The sequence below is a fragment of the Oratosquilla oratoria genome, chromosome 23 (assembly GCF_046742065.1).
Source record: "Oratosquilla oratoria isolate Oo_2021 chromosome 23, ASM4674206v1, whole genome shotgun sequence".
NCBI lineage: Eukaryota > Metazoa > Arthropoda > Malacostraca > Stomatopoda > Squillidae > Oratosquilla > Oratosquilla oratoria.
This window is the reverse complement of record NC_134799.1, coordinates 60,769,320-60,786,350: the sequence shown is the minus strand read 5'-3', so window position 1 is coordinate 60,786,350 and position 17,031 is coordinate 60,769,320. Positions and strand designations below refer to the sequence as shown.

The 17,031-nt window shown below is 40.8% G+C and overlaps 1 protein-coding gene across 7 annotated transcripts in view; it reads right to left on the bottom strand.

Moving 5' to 3' along the window:
• Window positions 1-8,801: 8,801 nt before the first annotated feature.
• Window positions 8,802-17,031, bottom strand: part of LOC143038142 (marginal zone B- and B1-cell-specific protein-like) — a 55,944-nt gene continuing 47,714 nt past the window's right edge. For 5 of the 7 annotated variants that reach the window (XM_076207157.1, XM_076207158.1, XM_076207155.1 and 2 more), the window contains exon 6: window positions 8,802-13,836. In XM_076207157.1, coding sequence (XP_076063272.1) covers window positions 13,719-13,836 — 118 coding nt within the window. In that variant the 3' untranslated portion in view covers window positions 8,802-13,718. The remainder of the gene's footprint in view (window positions 13,837-17,031) is intronic. The other 2 variants (XM_076207153.1, XM_076207154.1) reach the window with 2 other exon arrangements.

The window sequence follows — 17,031 nt, the reverse complement described above, 5'->3', positions numbered from 1 at the left end:
AAACTTACTCACTACGGTAAATATAACAAAATAAAAAAATTAAAAGGTGTATAGACAAACTCAAAGTTAATAAAACACCAGGGCCTGACGGTTGGCATCCAAGAATCTTAAAGGAAATGAAAAATGAGATTGTTGTTCCATTAGAAATTATTTTCAAGAAATCCATCATATCCGGAGATGTCCCAAGAGAATGGAAGCTAGCTAACGTTACTCCCATATTCAAAAAAGGTGACAAAAAGAAACCAAATAACTATAGACCTATAAATTTGACTTCAATCGTAGGAAAAATAATGGAAACTATCATCAGAGATGCTATCGAACATCATTTAGAAAGTAACCGTTTGATAAATGATAGCCAGCATGGTTTCAGACGGAAACGTTCTTGCGTGACTAACTTACTCGAATTCTACAACACAGTTATCTCCAATTATGACAAAAGAAACAATATAGATTTAGTATATCTAGACTTTGCAAAAGCTTTTGATACCGTCCCACACGAAAGACTACTTACTAAATTAGCTTTGCATGGAATAAGTGGTAGCCTATTAGGTTGGACTAGTAATTGGTTGAATGGTCGAAAACAGAGAGTTGTTTTAAATGGAAAAACTTCTGGATGGAAAAGTGTTGCAAGTGGAGTTCCTCAGGGTTCCGTTCTTGGGCCACTTCTATTCATAGTATATATAAATGATATAGACCATGGACTAAAATCTACTGTTTCCAAATTTGCTGATGATACAAAACTGTGCGGAGTGGCAAATGATCACTCAAACCAATTAGATATTCAAGTAGATTTAGATAAATTACAGCAATGGTCTGAAAAGTGGCTGATGAAATTTAAAACAAGTAAAAGCAAGGTAAGGCACATAGGTAAAAATAACAGTAAGTACGATTACAAGTTATTTGGAAATTCGTTAACAAAAGTGGATAGTGAAAAAGATCTCGACGTAATTATCAGTAACGACCTCAAATCATCCAAGCAGTGTATTTCAGCCTCTGAGAGAGCAAATATGATTATGGGACTGATTGCGCGATCTTTTGATTTCAAAAGTCCATCACTCATTAACAAGCTATATAAATCGTTAGTTCGTCCACATTTGGAATATGCTGTTTCTGTATGGTCACCGAATCTCATTAAAGACATTGACAGACTGGAAAAAGTACAACGGCGAGCCACAAAACTGATTCCAAATATCAAAAATAAATCATACGAAAATCGACTAAAACACATGAATCTGTTTTCCCTAAAAAAGCGTAGACTCAGAGGTGACTTGATACAGGTCTTTAAGATTTTGAAGGGAATTGACAACATCAAAAGTGACCAAATTTTCACATTGAATAAGAATCAGACAAGAAACAATGGTCTCAAACTGTCCGGAAATAGATTCAATTTGGAAGTAGGTAGAAATAACTTTGCCAACCGTGTAGTAAATGAATGGAATAAACTTCCTGCACAGGTAGTGCAATGTAGTTCAGTTCAAAGCTTTAAGAATCAGTTAGATAAATACCTAAGTAAGATGCTGTAATGATTATATTTTATCTTATATCATTTGTTTTTGTTTTGTTATCATATGTCTGTCTGATTTTCATTTATTATTAGTTATATGTCAATTTATTATTATTTACTATTTACCTGTTTGTTTATTATTTAACTATACCTATGCATTTATTTATGTATTTTATTTTTTATTTACATTATTATAGTTTTTATTTATTGTTTTATTATTAATATGTTTTTTTTTTCGCATCCGACCTAGATATGGATCAAAAGGTCTCCTGTCGGCATGCTCCGCCTTTGTAAACCCTTTGTAAACACGAAGAGTGTCAAAGTCCTACACCCCCTCCCTAGGTAGACATCCACACTTCCCTGCCCGACTCCGATTATGGAGGTAGACAACCCCCCCCCCCCCCCCCTACACACACACATCAGCCCTGCCTCCGTATCTTCGGACGACAGTTACCAAATATCAGGCGAGAGTTACAGACTAATAATGTTTCCGTCCGGCAGCGAGGAGGATGCAGGGACAGCATAGCTGCAGTCTCCCCAACTCCCACTATGGTGGCTCCCTCCCAACCGCGTCCCTTCTATCCTTCCCACCTTACCCCTCCTCCTCTTCCTCCCCCACCCCCGTTCTGGCGAAAGCTAAAGCTCCTGTAGTGGAATGTCAACAGCCTTGTTGGCAAGATCCACGTCCCACAAGCTGCCCAGGGCATTAAGGACGTAGATGTAGCCCTCTTGCAAATAGCCAGTCAACCGGTCGCTCCGGGTCAGTGGATACCAGGCACTGTATACAATACATCCCGGAGCGACGATTTGAAGTGAGCCCGTGCCCGCCGTGCCTTGCAGTAAACGGGTAGAGGTCTTGGCTGCCAGAATCACCTTTGCTGGAGGCACCTTCCTCCTGCACACCATATATTGTCCTCAAGACGGTGAACTGGCACCTAAGGAGATGCTCTCCCTAGCTGGCCTACATTCATTTCCGGGGACTTTAATGCGCATCACCCTATCTTCCGCTCGCTCCAACAACCCAATCCTACCGGGTACACCCTAGCAACGCCGCTGGGGGAGATATCTGAGGATACCCTACTGAACACAGAGGTCACTCAAGTTTTGAGAGGGCGCATGGACCTCACTATGCTCTTCACCCGCAGGGCTCTTGCTTACTGGATGGTAGACGACCCCCGGATCACTAGTAACCATTTTGCTTAGACATGACTTTAGCTGTGGGCCTCCTCCCCCACCTCGACGCTGGAATATAGGAAAGCCCAACTGGACACTTTTCCAGGAGGAACTAAATCGCTGGTACCAATCCTACGTCTCCCCCTCCCCTACAGGACATAGACAACCTACATCGAGACTTCGTCACCGCCATTCAGGCCGCTTCGGAACGAGCTGTCCCTAAATCAAAGCCAGGCTTCAATCGGCAAGTTGACCGGTAGTATTATAACGACATCGTACGGGAGCAAAACCACCGATTCAACATATTCCGTAGATTTCTGCGATGCCAACGAGGGACGGGGTCTCCTGCGCTCAGCCATCAGGCACGCGCGGGCGTCCACACACAAGGTCCGGGAAGAAAAGTGGCTGATTTGGTGTGTCATTATCTCTGCCCAAACCACCTTTAGCGCCCTCTAGAGAAAACTACAGCTGGAAGCCGGTGCAGTCCCCCCCCCTCCACGCCGCAGCCCAAACAATACGCAGAGCTGTTGGCGCAGAAATTTGCAAACCGCTCCTCCTCCACCCAAAGCCCCCTCCTTGTCAGATAGGAGCTACACCTTCTCCGACAGGGTGGAGAGGACGTGGTCCACGGCTGCCCCGACGGACTGTCCCTTTACATTTGAGGAACTTCGTCGGGTTCGCAAGACGAGTAAGGATAATGCCTCGGGTAGCGACCGGAGACTTTACTCCTTGCAACTGGGCCCTGCTGGGGAGCTGGCAGCACTGGCACTCGTTAATACTTCCTAGGAGGCGGGGCGACTCCCTGCGGAATGGAAAAAGGCGGGTGTGGTACCGATTCCCAATCCCAGCGACCCACACAGTTACAGTCCCATACCCCTCACGCCCTGCATTGGCAAGGCAGCTGAACGGATGGTCCTCAATCACCTCCTGTGGTGGATGGAATCCTTCCATCACAATATGTATGTTTTTATGAATGGAGGGACAGCAACTGTGTAGCAACCCTTCTTGGCCAGGTCGGTAGTCAGCTACCATTGTGGTGTTTCTGGATTTGGAAGAAAAATTCTAACTAGCAAGTGCTTCTGCCACTCTTCCATCCTTGACTACTAAGGGGGTCCAAATCAGACACCTGACCCGGGTTACAGACTACCTCACGTACAGGTTAGCGAGTGCGATTCCAGGAACTTTTATCCTCACACTACAGGATGGAAAATGGGATTCCCCTTTTCTGTTATGCGGACGATCTAGCGTTGGTGGTCACTAGGGGCGGCTGTCTCCTTCGCAGGGATCAGAGGGCACTCAATCGCTTCCCTCAAGAATGTGAATGGCTGGGATTGAAGATCTCGACGGCCAAGACCAGATCAATGAGTCTGAAGTCGCTGAAGAAATGCCCCCATCTTACTCTTCAAGGCGACATCCTCCCCTGGGTGCATACCTTTCAAAACTTGGGCATTTGGATCGACGCCAGCCTCTTTTGCTCCGGAGGTCGGGTACTTCCGTGAAGCCACGAAGATGAGATTAAATATCCGTTGAGGCACGAAAAGACCCCGACTGGATGGCGGGCACAAGGTCCTCCGGACGTACTAAATTCAAGCTGTACGTTCGGTGGTGGACTATACCACTATGGCTCTCATCTCCCTCCGTCTCAGCTCGTGGGACAAACTCGAGGTCCTCCAAAACCAGGCTCTCCGCACTATCACTGCGGCCCCTCCATGGACCAGTGTGGTGAATCTTAGACAGGAGGCGGGAGTTACCTCCCTTCGCCTACGGGCGGAGAGGCTTTCTTCCTGTCTTCTCGTCCGACTTCTGACCGGCCCAAGGGAGTATGAAGTCAAGATCTCCCTCCTGAGTGCCCTAGAAATTGAGGGAGACCCCACTGGTCACTCCTGGAAGGCCCATTCGGTGAGTGCGACCCGCGCCTTCGAACTGCGGGAATTGGTGCGGCGACGTGCTCTAGACAGACCTCATCCAGACTATACCCACCATCTGCCGTGGTGATTTCCCCGCGCCAGCTTCCAACTTTTCCACCTCAAGAGAAGGAAGGCTGTCTACGACCTGGCACAGCTACAACCCATGGTCCTTGAGACCATAATGTCCGTCAACCCCTCCCCCCTCACACACACGCGCGCGCGCAATCCACCAGTCAACACTGTCAACTAGAAATCCGTAGGCTACCGAATTAAGACGAAAATTTTCAATAGCGTAATGAGAGCGGGAAGCCTGGGTTGTTTTGAGTTAAACGGCAAACACTTGTGATTGCCCAAAGTGATTTAGAGCGGTGCTAGTAATGTCTATCGAGAGAAAATGCAACGAAATCAAGAGGGATAAAATGAAAATGGCGATGATTTCAAATCGAACGTCGTCACGAATGCGGAGCGCTCTGGAGGCGCTATACCGAAACTTAATGTAAACAGAGGCCTTGAAACGCCAAGGGGAATGCTTAGGCTAAGTACTGATGATCCATTTTCTGGATATAGTAAGCACAAAAGAAATTTGAGTCGAATCATAGACATGAAACGGGAGATAAGTTTTAATAGAAACTCATGGGACACGGAATTCATGGAACTAAAGAAAGATATTATGAATTTTAGAATAAAATACTTTGAAGTAAACAAAGAGGTGTGTGATTTAATGAAAAGGAATGCTGAAATAATGAACTGAGTGAATTTAAAAAAAGAGGTAAATTACAAATACAGGCAATGTCTGAGAGAATTGAAGAAAATTTACACGAGGAAATTTTGTAGATTAAGAAATGGAATGAAAACAGAGAAAACGATGAGATAGCTTTTTAAAAAATAGTACAACAACAAATGCAGGAGAATGCAGACACAATTATTCAAGTAATCAAAGAGAAAGTAAATTGGGTTAGAGATACAGTGAATAAAAAAGTGTATTGTATAGAAATTAAAGGAAAAACATGACATGGTTAGGTACTTGAGGGAAAAAGCAGAAAAAGAAATAGCAAAAACAATTCTAAAAGAAGTACAAGACAGAGGCCAAGAAGTAGAAAAGGAAATAGAAGTACATAGAATGGGATAATATTAAAAAGAAATCTATCTCTAAAGATAAAATTAAGGTCAAAAATGGTAGTAGAAGACACACTAGCAAAATCAGGAAAGTTAGCAAAGAATGAAAAGCGAAGAGAACGGAGGCCGAAAGAAAGTTCTACTGGAGAGTCTTAGACATGAGGCTGAGGAAATGGAGAACAGTAATGAGTGGAGTTTCACAAGGTTCAGGGCTTGCCTCAATGATGTTTCTTGTCTCTATCAAAGACATGATAGAAAGAGCAACTACCTATGCCACCATGTTTTCTTATGATGAGAAAATCATGAAAAGAGTGAAAAACAAGGAGGATGGTTGACTATTGCAAAAGATCTAGATATTATTTTTGTAGAGAGCCAAGAATGGGAAATGAAGTTCAATCCCAACAATTGCAAAGTACTGAAAATGGGCAATAGTGGCAAAAGACTATCCTTTAACCCATTCAACTCCGATGACAAGATGTCTTGTCATTTGGTCAAATAAAACAAAAAATCATAAAACACCAAAATGTTTGATCAAACACCAGAAAAATATGACGTCAGTCCTCGCTTCGCTCGCAGCGAAGCGAGGACTGACGTCATATTTTTCTGGTGTTTGATCAAACATTTTGGTGTTTTATGATTTTTTGTTTTATTTGACCAAATGACAAGACATCTTGTCATCGGAGTTGAATGGGTTAACTATTCCTTGGGGAATGAATTCATTACAAAAGCTAAAGAGGAGAAAGGTTTGGGAGTGATGATAAAAGACCTGTCAGCTAACAGACATATCAGCTAGATTGTGAGAGAATTATGGACTACTGCAGAGGATTTAAAGCAGTGTTTTACTATATGGATGAACATACATACATATACCAAGGCTTTTTCCCCCTTACAAGGGAGGTAGCCAAAAAGGAAAAGGCATAAAATCATTCCCACCCATTCCATCCCTGAATACACTCCACACCCCTCCACCCTCCCTCTCATCTTAGCACCTCCAGGAGGTGCTTATATGGATGAAGAGATGATGAAAGAAACTCACTAAAACCTTGATATTTCTGAGACTGCAATATGCATCAGTAGAATGCAAGATCAAGAGAATGTAAAGGGCAGCAACCACACTGGTCCCCAGCCTAGCAGATAGATCATATGAGGACTAAAAGCAGTGGGTCTGGCAACTTTGAAAGATCAAAGAGAAAGAGGTGATATGTTTACAGTATTCAGGTCACTAAAGGGGATCGATTGCATTGACAGATCTCCTGATTAAAGATGGGAGGGCTTTGAGAGGTTATGGGAGCAAATTAAGAAAGATCACCTGTCTAAAGGATGTGAAGAAATAATTTTCCATATATATATATATATATATGCATAAATACTTGGAATACCTTAGGTGGTATAGCTAAAGTTGACACAATACACAAGTTCAAATTTAATTGGAAATCAAGAATATAGATGAAGTTGGAACTGTACATGAATTTGAGCTAGAGAATAGAAGGGAGGACCCAACAAGTGTTGTTCCTTTCCTGTATACTACAATTAGGTAATATACAATGTGATTTACATAGCACTCCAAAACAACCACCAACTCTCATCTACCCTTTCAAACAACAACAGTACATCAAATATTATGCAATAAAACACAAAAACCTAAATAATTCCCCAAAACTTCCAATGAAAAATGGTCTCATCACTAAACTATACCCATGATTACCTAGACCAGTGGTTCTCAAACTGTGTTCCGCGGAGCCCCAGGGTTCCATGAAAACCTATCAAGGGTTCCGTGGCAAAGAATTCAAAGAGCATTAACAAAGACGGCACCAACACTTAGCAGGTTGACATACAAACAAAGATTGGACAAACTAAACTTATTAACTCTGGAGCAAAGAATAGAAAGAGGCAATTTGATAACCATCTATAGAATTATGAAAGGGATGGAAATACTTGATAGGGATGATCTACTTAAATGGGACAGAGGAAATACAAGGGGACACAAGAAGAAACTTAAGAAGGACAGTTACAGAAGAGATCTGAAAAAGAATAGCTTTCCACACAGAGTGATAGATACATGGAATAAATTGAAAGAGAAAACAGTGAGTGCTAAAACTATACATGACTTTAAGAAAGAACTGGATGCGGAAAGATACAACTGCGGGTCTCTATGAGCATAGCTCTTCTGCAAAATACACCTAGGTAAATACACACACACACACACACATATATATATACAGACGCTCCTCAACTTACGTTTTAGTTACGTTCCGAAAGGCCGAACGTAACGTGAAAATGAACGTAAGTTGTTACTGTACGTTCCAGTAATGTATGACTGTTCATACTGTACTATACATCCATAAATTCTATTACCATACCTTATAAAACACCCCTAAATCATTAATTATAAACATAACATTGTAAAATAATAACATTAATTTCAAATAAATTAAATTCAAGCAACATAAAGTGAGATGGTGGAGGAGAAGGAGGAGGGGGAGGAGGAGGCAAGGCATGTTCAGTCTGTCATTTGTGCCATGTAAACAATGGGCGCAGCATCATGCGTAAGTATCGTTTGAACGTCTCGTACTATGGAGAGCGTGCTAAACTCAAAAAAAAAATTACAATTTTTTTTTAGTCAGTTCAAACGTAAAATCGAAAAAACATAAAACGAATGAACGTAAGTAGAGGAGCGTCTGTATATATATATATATATAATTTTGCCTGGAATGTTTACAAGTATATTATGTCTTTGTTAAGACAGAATAATTATTTTGTAAGAAGCTTCTGGAGACAAACAAGTAGCCTGAAAGAACCGCAGGTAGCTGACCACTGACCTAGACCAATATGTGAAATACAAAGTATGACAATGGTGTGAATTTGTCCAAAGGATGAAAGCACCAGTACATGAAAGACCATGCAAACCAAACCTATGAGGTGGTGGTCAAGTTAAAGCACACATCCACTACATACACATAATGCGCTTTCCATCCTCACATATCATGAAGTCATCTCTGTACCCTCCTACACTGCTTGGGTTGAAGGGAATGCAAATCTTGAAATGGTGTGGGTATAGAAAAAGAAAGAAGAAAAAAAAGCGAAGATATAAAACACAAAGGTGACACTGTATTTGGTTTATTGTGGTAAAGCATACAATTACTATAAAAATAAAATGCATTTAAAAATGCATTGAAAAATACATTTTATGCAATACATAAAATTGAAAAGTTAAAAACAATAAAATAAGGCATTACTCAAATTCTTCATAATCTTTACTTGATCCCTTAGGTGCACTTTTACTTGGCTACATGTTGTCACAGTCGTCATCTATCTCAGGGTCAAGGGGCAGAGGGTTGTTGGAGGAAGCTGCACATTTGATGAATGTATTTAATTTTATTTCGATTGTTTACTTCTCTTTCCTCCAGTAACTTGACAATAGCAACTCAAAGCTTGTCAACCTTAGTGAATCTGGTCCATGCTTTCCAAATTGACAAAGGCTATATTCATTTGTGAAAGAAGATTGGCCAACTCCATTACAATAAATGTCTAAGGCTCCTTTTCTACCTTTTTTTACTTCCTTTTTTTTATTTTTTTTTTATTAATTCTTTGTTGGTCAATTCCTTCAATTGGTTCCTCTTGCTGGTCATCTTCAGAACATACAAAACTGGTTTAACTCAGTACAGAAATTAATTGGATTTACTTGAGTAATGCTTGCTTAACATGCTTTCCAAATGGCAACTGAGAGCAAGAACTAAAATGCTACAATATACTCAAAGACACAACAGCATCTGATGGTCACAATCAGTATTATGCAAACAACTGTTATCACTGGTGGACACACTACCAAGCATAATTTAGATATTTACATATATATTAATTTACAAAATATCTTTCTAGCTGTACATATGGAGTCATAAATTACATAGATCATTAGTTGGAGATAGGATGTATAATTTTTGCCTCAAGTTTCACCAACTGGAAACACAAAGATCCACAGTAGTCAACAATGGTACTTGGGCCCTACCACAGACATCTCTAGGAAGAACTATTAGGCTGTTGTCTGGGTTACATTAGTACAGGTGAGTTCTGTCACCAGACCATGGTTGGAAATGGAGTTGTTAGCTGCCAGCTCTCTGTATTGAAAAAGAATAAGAATAATAGTTGGAGCTGATATAGAGAGATTTTGGGAGGTGGAATGTACATACATGAGGGGTGATTGAAAAATTCATGGCCTATGGTAGAAGGACACGAGATACAGACTTGTAGATTTTTCGCACAAAATCTAATCTTTCATAAGCTGGTATAAGAATTTTCAAGCCTTATTTTTTCAGTTAATTGATTTGGGGCAGTGAGGTATTGTGGAAAAAAATAGACAAAATTGGTCACTGGGCAGTCATTCAATACCTTCACCTCAAGGGTTTAACTCCAAAGGAAATTCACGATGGTGGCTACTCTACAAGACAATGCTCCTTCATACAGCATAGTTAAAAAATGGGCAGCTGATTTCAAACAGGGCAGGAACAGCCAGGAAGATGACCCTCATCAAGGCAGGCCTGCCACTATCATCACTCAAGAAATCATCAACAAAATCCATGACATGTTGCTCACAGATCAGTGTTTGACTAAACATTTTATTGTAACAGAGTGGGCACCTCCCAGGAATGTGTTCATGCAATTATCCACAACCATCTTGAAATGACAAAGGTCTTAGATCAGTGGGTCCCATAACTTCTTGGACCTGATCAGAAGCAGCGACAATGCAACATGTCAAAGAATAATCTTGCCATTTTTTATGCTGATCCACAAAGATTTATCCAGCAATTTGTGACCATGGATGAGAGTTGGGTCCACCACTTCCAGCCTGAGTCCAAAGAACAATCAAAACAATGGAAGCATCATGGATCTCCAGCTCCAAAGAAGGCCAAGTCAGTGATCTCTGCAGGGAGGGTAATGGCTTCTGAGGGGGTGCTACTGGTGGATTATCTGACAAAGGGTCAATCCATTACTGGACCACACTATGCCAACTTAATAAGACAGCTGTGAGAGAAAATTAAGAAAAAAAACAGCATGGAAAGCATTCATTATGAGTGCTTTTCCATCATGAGAATGTGCCAGCACACAAATCTGCTGTGGCTCTTGCTGCCACACATGATTGCAGCTTCCAGCTATACTCATTGCATTGAGAAATGGCCGTTAGGGCGGAGCATTGGGAGTCCCCCTGTGTTGCCACATATAATTATTCTATAATTCTATTTTATTTTATAATTTTATTTTATATTTTCATAATGTTGACACATATAATTATATTATAATTTTTTGTCACACACCACCACTGAGGTAAAAATCAAAGCAATGTTTTCTATACAAAGTTTTCGTTTCCTCGAGTCAGACATGACATATGAGCACTAGAGAGCGACGTTGCCGCTACTTCTATTCTCAAGCCCCGCCGTGCGGGCCGTGTTATCTGTGGAGATGTGGCACCACCGGGAAATCTCCTAACCCCGCCTTAACGGTCACTTCTCGTTGCGTTGACTATAGTTGAACATCCACCCTATTCACCTGATTTGACTTCCCCAGACTACTATTTATTTCCCAAGATTAAAAAAGGGCTCAGGAGTTAATATTTTGCCATGGATAATGATGTTGTTGATGCTGTAGGGATGTATTTGGAGGACCAAGACTCAAGCTTCTACAAAGAGGGGATCTGTAAACTTCATGACAATTGGAATAAGTGTGTAAACTTGCAAGGGGATTATGTTGAAAAATAAATGTACCAGTTTATCATGAAATAAAATTTTGTACCTTAAGCCATGAATTTCTCAATCATCCCTCATATATCTTAGCAACACCTCCCCGAATGGAGGAGATGGAGGGGAGCTTAGTCATTCATCCTCTTGCAAAGAGAGGTTTTTAACCCTGGCAAGCCCCTGCTCTAACCAATCAATTCTTTAGCGACTTTAATGACACCTGCATTTATGCAGAGCTATCTTATGACTGGAGACTAGTCTCCACTTAAAGAAGAATGGATCACTTTTAAAAACTTCTACTATCACTCTTTTTGGCTACCCTCCTTAATCTTCTCCTTCAATAACTCATAAATACACCCCCTTAGCACATTATTGTACCAAAGGATAAAAGAGCTGGTTATTGGTCATGACAGGATGAAGGGGAAAGGGGGAATCCTTACTAGTTGATATAGGAGGTTGTGATACCACTCTTTATATTCTACAAAGAGGTGCAGGTTATATTCCTAAAAATCTAATTATGATCTTAATGAGGCCATTAAAATACATGGGAATAAAGATATGATCTGCAAGTTCACCAACAACCATATCAAGTCATAGTTAAGTACTGTACTAACTCATATAAATGGACCAATGACAAGTAGCTGCAAATGGTGAGCCTGGAAGAAGGTAGTGAGAATCATATCCCAGCCACCCCCTTCTCAAGGTTATCAATATTCTTTATCTCTATCTGGAGGTGCAGCCCTAAAGGGCTGTCACTTGGTCTGGATTGAACCTAGGATCTATCTTGTATTTACTCCACTTTATCATTTAAGTTGAGCTGACAACTAACAATTGATCTATCACTATGAGATGGTGACATAGAAACAGTCCAACCCTAATAAAACACAGACCAGTCCATAGTTTCTTACACAAAAAATTTATGGAAGGGCATTAGGACTGTTGCCAAACATTGGGCTGCAGGTTTCTTGTCAGTTAAACTTGAGGCAATAATTACTATTTATATAAATACATTACTTAAAGCTAAGTACAGTATACCGTACTGAAAATAAATATTCATCTGCAATGGAAAAGGATAATAGTATGCCTAACTGAACAACACATTGAATACTGGATTGGTGAGAAGTGGTGCACAAATTGGCCACAAGTGATGCTGCAGTAAAAACAACTGACAGGGGTTGCAGTAGCCTAGTTGATACAGACTTGAACTCATGAGCTGGTGGTTGCGAGTTCATTTCCTGGGGGTCACTGTGGGCTTGCTGCTTCGATTCCTGAAAGCCCTAGCCAGGTGGGGAAGTGACCCATCAGCCTAAAAAATTCAGCAACTTGTTGCAACTGACAGGGCTTTGTCCTAACAGGGGCTTCTCACTTCTCACTAAGTGGGAGTGGGATGGTACGTTTATGGTGAGGGAATACGTGCTCAGGTATTGTTCTCCCATCAGAATGCATGCATTTGAAATGGCAGTCATTATTGTGAAATTTTTCCTAAATTAAATAAAAGATGCTGTCATGAAATTTTGCTAAATGAGTACTTATTGAGCAAGAGATACCTGTACCTGAGTTCCCCCCAGGTAATCCTTACAAATACACTATCTGTATGGCATCACTCCTCAACTTAGGTTTCCTTAAAAGAAAATATAATAAAATTCTACCCAGGTATGGATGAGGTCACTCAACCACTTCACTTGAATAGAACCCTACACAAACATACAATAAATATACATATTATCCTATTCTATACTGCCAAATCACCATTAGACTTCTTAGGGGTGTGCAAAGCCTTGCACAGTTTTCATGCATGCAAATCAATGTGAAAAAATTTATCAGTTGTCAGATATTTTCCTTTCACATTATATCTAAAGAGCATTTCATATCTAGTGTCTCTTAATATACCAAATTGTGCATTACAAACCATTAGTGCCATTGGTCTTAAAAATCACAAACCAGTAGTTCTGAATGTATATATTACTTCTAAATCTACACTCACAATATTCATACAGCTTCATTCAACCCACTGTAGTACAAGTTTGTAGCACCCTTATTGCCCTTGCCTAAGGCACTCACACCAATGGAGGTCTTAACACCAAAACTGTTCTGTCACACATGATGTATTTCTCACTGAAAATTACTCCTTTGGAATTAACAACATATAACTACAATTAGTATTGAATTCATGATCAACTACTTAAGCCTAATCTAAATACAAGAATTATTCACAAACATCCACGCATCAAAATTATTGCATGAAAATTACTAACATCCTTAATCATCTAACACATACCAACCATGGACTCAGAATTCATCATGGAAATAGTCACTGTGATCATCATAGTCATCGTAATCTTCATAATTGTCACCTGGCCATGGACCCCAGTCTTCAGAAGTACATGCACCAAAGAAGCCCTCTCCACTGCAAAGAAACAAGATTTCCATAAGTTTAGAAGAAAGACAAGAAAGAAAGAAAGACAAGAAAGAAAGAAAGAAAGAAAGGAAAAAAAAAAAAAAAATCATGTCATAAGATTAAGACAAACATTAAAACATGTAAAACACCCAATATCAAAGAAATGTAATTAATACCCTGATGAAATGATACCCATTAAAGATGCTGTTCTCATGTGTGGAAAGTTCACCACAATCAATTCACCTCAGGAAAATTCATTGCAAGGAAAGTTCAATGCAAATTGTTTTATTTAGAAGGATAGGATAATACAAGAAAAAAATAATTTAAAATATATAAAAATTGTTGGATAGGGAGTCTCACTGCAAAGCTGGCACCACCCAAGAATTGATCCCACAACCTCTCATTTTCCAGGCAGACATGCTTACTAATTACACCATGGTCAGCTCTGAGGGCCAGTCCAGTAATGTGCACTGGTTTGTGATACTACCCGTTGTGCCATAGCAAGGCCATTTCTAATCCTAACACAAGCTCTACTACTCTTGTCAAAACTCTTGACTGCTCTTAACAGCTTTCCTCCTATCCCATATATCTGCAATACCTCCCACAGTGCCTTCCTGTCTACCCTGCCGTAAGCCTTTTCCAAATCCATAAAAGCCCAAAAAACATCCTTACCTTTTCCTATAGCTTTCTCACACATCTGTCTTGAGTAAAGACTTAACCACTTCCATAGGGTGACGCCTACGTAGGCGGCATGAGGAGCAAGTGGGTACTCAATGATGCCGACGTCGCCATCTTGATTATATTTATTGTAGTCGTACCTACGTAACTTTCATTCTCTCTAAACTGGCTTCATCATATTTTCTATGGTTATCAAAATACATGGGTGAAAAAGAACGAACAATTGAGCACTGACTTTATTTTTTATATTGTGATTATTATGATGCAACATCGCACATCGGACAGCTAATGCTGCCAGACGTGCGATGTGTCCCAGAGTGAAGAGGTTAGAAGAGTCGGCACACATGACCTTCCAGATCTGAAGCCAAACTGACTGACTGACTGACTCTCAGAATGTTCATCTCTTCCAGATATTTGGCCCATCAATCTTTCACAATCCTTTTACATAATTTCACTAGTGTGCTGGTTAGTGATACTGACCTATAATTTAACGGTGTCTCCTTGTTTCCAGCTTTGCGAACTGATACCACATTTGCCCTTTTCCAATAAAGCTGCACAATGCCTTCTTTCAATGAACATGTAATAAGACTGGATCTTGTCTGCTAGTTGTTCCCTACATTCTTTAAATATCTAGTTTGAGATCCTGAAGCTATTGTCACATCCAATTATTCCAAAAGAGTGAGCACTTCCTTCACTTCTACATCTATATCTGTTAAATCTAGCTTTTTGCTCCCCTTGATTTTCTCCAAAGAAATTGAGCTCTTTTGTGAAAATCAATTGGAAACTCATTATTTCTGCCTGAGCTGAGGCCTCTTCAAAGACATCACTAACTACTATTGACTTGGTAATTTCTTCCCGTGTCTCAATTTACATACATACATATACCAAGGCTTTTTCCCCCTTACAAGGGGGGTAGCCAAAAATAAAAAGGCACAAAATCACTCCCACCCATTCCATCCCTGAATACACTCCACACCCCTCCACCCTCCCTCATATCTTAGCACCTCCTGAATAACGGGTCATCCCTGCACCTTGTCCACTGCCCTGGGTCAGAAGCAGTGTCGCAAGACACAGCACATCCACAGCAAGGCCACTTCATTAAATCGGCAACCCCCCCCTCTCCGTCCCCCCATTGCATAAAATGAGAGGACGGGGAGAAATCCCTTTGGGCTGCGTCAAATTTTGCTCACCTCATGCTATCACACCATCATCCATATACAACCATTCTCCATTCACCCCTGTCTTCTGTCCTCTCCCATCCTTCCTCAACAGACATTCCCCTCTTCCCCAAAGCCCCCTTCACCCCATCCATCCACCTCATCCTAGGACGTCCCTTCATGTTCACTCCCTCCACATCTGCCTTCCACACCTCTTTTACTAGTCTTTCTTCACTCATTCTTTCCATGTGTCCAAACCATCCTAATATTCTTTCATCAACCCTATCTCCCAGCTCCTTTTCCACCCCTGTTCTCCTCCTCACCTCCTCATTTCTCACTCTATCTAGCCTAGTAACCCCCATCATACTTCTCAGACACCTCATCTCAAACACATTCAAACTCCTTCTCTCTTCTTCTCTTATTTTCCATGTTTCTGCCCCATACAGTGCTGTTGGCATAATCACTCCTTCATACAGTCTCCTCTTAGCATCCATTCTCAAATGTCTATTCCTCATTACACTCTTTAATCCACCAAGGCATTTACTCGCTTCTCTCAATCTACATTCTACCTCCACTTTCACTCCACCTTTCCCTGCCACATTTGCACCCAAGTATCTAAAACTATCCACTTCCTCCAGTCGCTCTCCCTTAATGCTCACTTCCAGTCTACTGCCACTTTCACCCCTTGTACATCTCATCACCTTACTTTTACCCATATTTATCTTCAGCTTTCTTCTATCACATACTCTCCCAAACTCTGCCACCAACTTCCTCAATCCCTCCTCCGATCCTGCCACAAGCGCAGTTTCGTCCGCAAACAACAGCTGGCTCACCTCCCACTTTTCTCCATTTTCTTTAACCATCTACAATCCCTTGCCCACTACCCTTGCATTTACCTCTCGCACCACCCCATCCATGTATAAGTGTCTCAATTTACCATTTATAAATCTGTAAAACTGTTTTGGTTCATCTTTGCATTCATCTACTACACTTCTTACAAAATTGCTTTCTTTCTGTGAATTCTTGTATAGTCATTCCAAGCTTGTTTGTAAGCTTTTTTTGTTTTATTGCTTCTTCTCCTCCTCTCTTTTCCCCCGAGCCATGTCCCTAGCCTTTTTTGCAATCTCACACTTTTTGTTAAACCAGTCCTGTTTCTGCTTCACCTTCTCTAGTCTATGGCACATGTTTCTTCACTCCTAGGTTGTAAATGTCAAGAAAGATTTCCCATTTCCTCCTTTTTCCTGTGATATTCATGAATTCCTGCCAGTTTGTTTCTTCAAAGATTTTTTCAACCCTAAGTAATCTGCTTTCCTAAAATTAAGTTTCCTTTGCCTGTGCAATTCATTCCTTGGCTCTATTTCCTCATCCT